The sequence below is a fragment of the Argentina silus genome (assembly GCF_951799395.1).
Source record: "Argentina silus genome assembly, chromosome: 22".
Taxonomy (NCBI): Eukaryota; Metazoa; Chordata; class Actinopteri; order Argentiniformes; family Argentinidae; genus Argentina; species Argentina silus.
Genome location: NC_139676.1, coordinates 6702625 through 6709315, shown reverse-complemented (window position 1 = coordinate 6709315; position 6691 = coordinate 6702625). Strand labels below are relative to the sequence as shown.

The window sequence follows — 6691 nt, the reverse complement described above, 5'->3', positions numbered from 1 at the left end:
TGTGAAACTGAGAGATGTGTTCGAGGGCGTAGTGTCCGTTGTACGTAATGCTGCGCAAGAGCTGTCATCGAACGGCGCGCATCTCGATTGTTTACATCGAGCACTGCTGTTGGTTGGTTGCGCGCATTCACAGCAACCACATCCCCCTTCAACTGCACGGGTCAGGTGAGCGCCCAAAACCACTGCTTCTCATTTCAGGAAAGTCACACAGAAATGACAGAAGTGATATAAAAATGTAATTTGTTATGATTTAGTGGCCATGTGAGTATTTATTAGTGGTGTGTGGGAACTTATAAAGTCTTGTAGTCTAAAATGAAATCCCATGTTAGTGACCTTAGTGAAAAGTATAGTTTTTACTTTCAAAATCATGTTATTTATATTAAACCTGATGAATGGGCATGCAAAGCAAGTGGGTTTGTTATGCAAGTTTGACACCGAGGTGTAAAAAAAAAAAGAAAAAAAAAAAAAAAATGCCACCTTTCCTTTAAAAAGTTATGGTAGATTATTTTTAAGACATACACTTAAAAGGCGTACATTTAACAGGATCAACTTAGAAAATGTATGTGTTTAACTAAGTAGGCCAACTAATTTAATAAGAAATCTGTAGTTACCGTGTAAACATTACAACATGAACAAAGGGGCAAATTCCAAAGCTGTCGTGGTAGTGGGTAGTTTCTTGTGCAGCAATCAGTGAATCCATATCCTAAAAGAAGAGGAACATTGTGTTAGTTTATTGTTGGTGAGTTCCTGCTGAAACATTGTGGGTCAGTGAAAATACTCTGTAAGTCTACCATGTTTTATTCAATGCACTTCTGATGATTTAATTTGAGTTGATTCTGTAGGCGTGCTACACCATGTTGGATCTTTATGTTTCAATGCTATACACTCCAGGGGAGGCTGGTGGAGGTAGAAGTCAGAGGAGTTTATCTGTTTGATACCATTACTCATTCCATTCCATGCATTACAATGAGCCTGTCCTCCGATTTCTACGTCCACCAGCCTCCCCTGTATTGGTCAGTGTACATACTGAGTTGTAGAGCACTACATTTTTATGATGCAAAAGAACAGCACACAGAATGACTGTCCCCTATGAGAAGGCCATTGTGTTTTTACAACTGTACAAAACGCAAAAGACTGTGTGCGTAGCAGGGGATGTGGTGAAGGTAGAAATCAGAGGTTAAGCTCATTGTAATGCATAGAATGGTCTGAGGAATTGAGGAATGGTATCAAATACGTGTGTCCTCATTCCATTCCATGCTTTACAATGAACCCTCCAATTTCTACCTACACCAGCCTCCCCTTCTTTGATAAACATAGCTACCACTAGAGGGTGTAAACAGGCCTTTTTGACTACCAGCTGTGCTCCAGACGCTCTGCTGATCTTTCAAATCATGTTTAATGATTCTTATGCATTCTGAATGGCTTTCTGCTCTACTCTTAGCTAGTGAAGGACTAGCTCATGTACTTACTATACTCAGTACTCATGTACTTACTGTCAGTTAGTTAGTTAGTAAGGTAGTAATCTCCCAACCATTATATTCTTATGGGCTTATTGCTCCTGGTTAGCTAATACTTAAAGTGATGTTATGGGATACTTAGTAGAATTTCTGCCTATTGTTGTGAAATTGAGCAATGAGCTCATGACCAAAAACTGGTTACCGTTGTGCGCGTGTCGTCCGTGCATGGGATTAACTGAGCACAAGCCAATGGCACGCCAAGCTTGAAAGTAAAAGTAGAAACGGCTGCCTCTCAGTTTCATAATATTGACGCTGATAAACAGTGATTGCGTGGCTGAATGGGGTAAGATAATGATTCCGACATTTTCTTTAAAGAAGTGGAACACCCCTTTAACAACACATGACATGACATGAAGGATTCATTCAGACCAGAGAGGGCCCACAGCAGTACAAGACTATTGTCCGAATGTACTATTGGTGTCAACAAGCACATCTTGCTGACACAATAGGCTAAGCTGTCTCGTTAAACCATCATCAGTTGACCAACCAAAGCAGTGTAAAACCCATTTCCCTTCTTTACAGCACAATTTTACCTCACCAACAACCCTACCTCACACTCACCATTCAAAGATGACTCCACCCCAACGTGACTTGTCACACTCGATCCCGCCCCACACGCTGACCAGGCTGGCACGTGAATGGCTAGCTGAGGACACGCCAAACTTTGACCCCGCCGGGGTGTGTGTGGGGTCGCAGGAGGTTGAGGCCAGACTGTTGTGTAAATCGGCCAATAGCGTGCTGGCGGGAGGCCCCTTCTTCACGGCGGTCTTCACTGAGCTGGGCTGCACGGTGGAATGGAAACACAAGGAGGGGGCTGAGCTTGGTAAGAGACAGACGTACTTAAATGGTTATGTCATAAAACATAAACAAGATCTGTGTGCTTACAACTCATGACAACTGTCTTAACCATACAGTACATCGTACCTAAAGTCTTTGATTGGGTAGCTAGTTATTTCGGAGTGGTGGTGTTGTCAGTTCTTCCTAAAGTAAGCTAGCTAACAACAACAACAACAACAACAACAGCAACCCAGCCACCTTAGAGAGACACCTTTAATAAATCATAAAACAATCCAATGATGTCTCCATTTACCCTCTCCTTCAACTTTCATCCCACTGAAAAACACATTTCAAGAAGATACTTTCTGGCTCCTTAACATGTTGAATACTTTGAATACATTTCTATTGATTACAATAATCAATAGATAATCACGTCACATCATTTCAATTACCTTTGAGTTGTCTCTCCTCTGACATCACCTCCACCATCAGGTCCAGAGCCAGTCACCCAGACCGCGGTGGTTCGAGGCCCAGCAAGGTGCGTCCTCCTGGGGGAGAGACCAGCCCTCAACTGCCTGGCCCGAGCCTCGGGCATAGCCACCCGCTGCGCCCAGCTCCAACACATCGCCAAGGAGGTACAGTACAGTAGGCTGGGTGACCTTTGACTGCCAATGCTCCTTTTTTGATGGTATGTTATCTTATCAGTGGTAATTATTAATTCAACCAATCAATATTTATTACATTAAAACAGCAGACATAATATTTACACAAATTAACCCAGCTCATCTCCCAACACAACTAGGTTGGCTGGATGGGGGAAGTGGCTGGGACCCGTAAGACCACCCCTGGCTTCCGATTGGTTGAGAAGTATGCAATGTTGGTTGGGGGTGTGTCCATGCACAGACAGGACCTGAGTGGGATGGTGATGCTGAAGGACAACCATGTGTGGGCGTCTGGGAGTATAACAGAGGTAAGAACGCGTGTGTGTTTGATACCATTCCTCATTCCCTTCCATGCATTACAATGAGCACGTCCTCTGATTTCTACCTCCACCAGCCTCCCCTGATACAAACGCTTATCCCCATGGATCTCCATGCCTACAAATGGAAAATTAACTTGAAACTTGAACATGAAACTTAAGTCTATTTACTTTGAATACAACCCTCACTATTGTGTAGAAGTCAATATTCCCTTTTCTGTGTATGTGTCTGTGCACGTGTGTGTGTGTCTGTGCGTGTGTGTGTGTCTGTGCGCATGTGTCTCTCTGCCTCTGTGTGCATGTGTGTATATGTGTGTGTGTGTGTGTGTGGGGGGGGGGGGGTATGTGTCTGTGTGTGTGTGTGTGTGTGTGTGTGTGTGTGTGTGTGTGTGTGCACCAGGCGGTGAGGGATGCCAGCTCGGTGTGTGGCTTCAGCAGTAAGATCGAGGTGGAGTGTCGCTCCTTGGAGGAGGGTCGTGAGGCAGCTACAGCAGGGGCTGACATCGTCATGCTGGACAACTTTATACCTGGGGTAACTAACTAACTTAACTACCTAGCTTTATACCTGGGGTAACTAACTAACGTAACTACCTAGCTTTATACCTGGGGTAGCTAACTAACTTAACTACCTAGCTTTATACCTGGGGTAACTAACTAACTTAACTACCTAGCTTTATACCTGGGGTAACTAACTAACGTAACTACCTAGCTTTATACCTGGGGTAGCTAACTAACTTAACTACCTAGCTTTATACCTGGGGTAGCTAACTAACTTAACTACCTAGCTTTATACCTGGGGTAGCTAACTAACTTAACTACCTAGCTTTATACCTGGGGTAACTAACTAACTTAACTAACTAGCTTTATACCTGAGGTAAGACTGACTAGCTTAACTTAACTAACTAGCTTTATACCTGAGGTAGGGCTGACTAGCTTAACTTAACTAACTAGCTTTATACCTGAGGTAGGGCTGACTAGCTTAACTTAACTAACTAGCTTTATACCTGAGGTAGGGCTGACTAGCTTAACTTAACTAACTAGCTTTATACCTGAGGTAGGGCTGACACAAAGACCACCTTGAAGAAACCCTGATGATAATGATGAATGTACAGACACCAAACAGAGCTGTATGTCACTGCTACTGTGGCATATCATCACATCTCTTCATTCTTCTCTCTCTATCTCCCTCTCTCCCAACCCCCCTATTCCCTCCCTCTATCTCTCCACCTCTCCCAGGTGCTCCAGGCTGCAGCCCAGGCCCTAAAGGAGGAGTTCCCCTCCCTGCTCATCGAGGCCAGTGGAGGGGTGACTCCAGGGAACCTACCCCACTACCTCTCCCCCCACATAGACATCGTCTCCCTGGGGTGTATTACACAGGGCTGCCCCGTGGTCGACTTCTCCCTCAAGATCCAGAGGCCTGCTGTCTGTTAACCCTACAGGCTGGGCTGCAGGACTTGTGATACATTAGATTAGATTAGATTAGATTAGATTAGGTGATTAGATTAGATTACATTCAACTTTATTGTCATTGCACAAGTACAAGTACTGAGACAATGAAATGCAGTTAGTGCAAATAGTGGCATAAGTGCAAAAGACATGATATTATACATTATACAGACAGTGCATGGTACTACAGTATAGGCATTACAGTGAGAAATAAATAGATGAACATAATAAGTGAATATACATGAGATGAATATCAATATGATATGTACAGTTGAACAAGGGCAATAGGTCTTGAGTTATGTTACATATGTAAGATGTATAAATAAAGACCAATATAAGAAATATGGTATGTGTAAACAATTAGTAGTGCAAAAAGCTAAATTGAACTACCGCCGGGAGTTCAGCAGAGTAACAGCTACAAGAAAGATGCTGTTCCTGAGCCTGCTGGTGCGAGAACTCCTGTACCGCCTCCCAGATGGGAGGAGGGCAAACAGTCCGTGGCTGGGGTGAGAAGTGTCCCTACTGATGCCTCGCGCCCTCCGCCGACACCGCTTGTGCTGGAGGACCTCGATGGCAGGGAGTTGGGCATTGGTGATGTACTGGGCGGTTTTCACCACCCGTTGCAGGGCCTTCCGGTCGGAGACAGAGCAGCTGCCATACCACACTGTGATGCATTGTGATTGGTCAGAATGCTCTCAATGGTGCACCGATAGAAGTTGACCAGGATCCTAGGAGACAGATGGGCTTTCTTCAGTCTCCATAGGAAATATAGATGCTGCTGCGCCTTTTTGACCAGGGTGGAGGAGTTGAGGGTCCAAGAGAGGTCCTCGGAGACGTGGACACCCAGGAACTTGAAGCTGGAGACACGCTCCACCTCCATCCCATTGATAGGTTGTTGTAAATAGGGGTGTGTTTACATTGTCAATAGGGGTGTGTCTGTAGCCCTTAGCTTTCCTGTAGTCCACAATGAGCTTCTTGGTTTTCTTGGTGTTGAGGGCCAGGTTGTTGTCGGCATGCCCCAAAGTGCTGGACCTCCTCCTTGTAGGTCGACTCGTCGTTGTTACTGATCAGTGTTAGAGCCATGCACAGGCATGCAGTCGTGGGTGAAGAGGGAGTAGAGGAGAGGGCTCAGCACACAGCCCTGTGGGACACCGGTGTTCAGGGTCAGGGTGGAGGAGGTGTGGTTGTCTAACCTAACAAACTGGGGTCTGTTGGTCAGGAAGTCCAGGGTCCAGTTGCAGAGGGAGGTGCTGATGCCAAGGTCACTGAGTGTGATGACCAGCTTGGAGGGGATGATGGTGGGTCAGGGTAGAGTGTAGTGCCGTGGAGATGGCATCCTCCCTTGACCTGTTCGCGCGATCCAGTGTGGGGGGTAGGTGGTCATCACTCCTTTTCTTTTTTTTGTATGTATAAATGGCCACCTTCAGTATTAATTATAATTATTATTTTTATTATGAATTATAAATAATAATTATAACTCAATTTATCTAGACAGTATGAGTTGAGATGGGGGGTAGTACACAGATAGAGAGGTGAAGAAAGATCAGAAACTGGAGGAGGTGAGGATTCTATCACTAATTGTTATTTGAAACAACAAGAATAGGTACATGTCTGACCAGTGACCATATGCTCAAGTTAGGTACTGTTATTCACCTGCATATACACTCACTGAACACTTTATTAGGAACACCTGTACACCTTCTCATGGTGGAGGTGGTGTAATGGTATGAGGAATGTTTTCTTGGCACACTGGGCCCGTTAATACCAATCAACCATCGCTTGAATGCCACAGCCTATATTTCAGTATTGTTGCTGACCATGTGCATCCCAACCACGGGAGGCTATGCTAACAAACCACGGGAGGCTATGCTAAAGCAGACTCTTTTCACCAACATGTCTGACCATAAAGTATTAAAGTATGCTCATGTTGCAATACTTGGTGTAACGTCCAATTCTGACTTCAAAAGCACTG

At 44.7% G+C, this 6691-nt stretch overlaps 1 protein-coding gene across 1 annotated transcript; it reads left to right on the top strand.

The window, feature by feature from the left end:
• Window positions 1-100: 100 nt before the first annotated feature.
• Window positions 101-4704, top strand: LOC310822054 (nicotinate-nucleotide pyrophosphorylase [carboxylating]-like; the record flags this gene model as incomplete). The annotated part of the gene is made up of 6 exons (XM_083694344.1): window positions 101-165; window positions 2040-2340; window positions 2787-2929; window positions 3097-3264; window positions 3674-3805; window positions 4510-4704. Exons 2-6 carry the CDS (start codon window positions 2088-2090, stop codon window positions 4702-4704), a joined length of 891 nt encoding a protein of 296 aa, XP_083550470.1. The 5' UTR covers window positions 101-165; window positions 2040-2087.
• Window positions 4705-6691: the final 1987 nt, after the last annotated feature.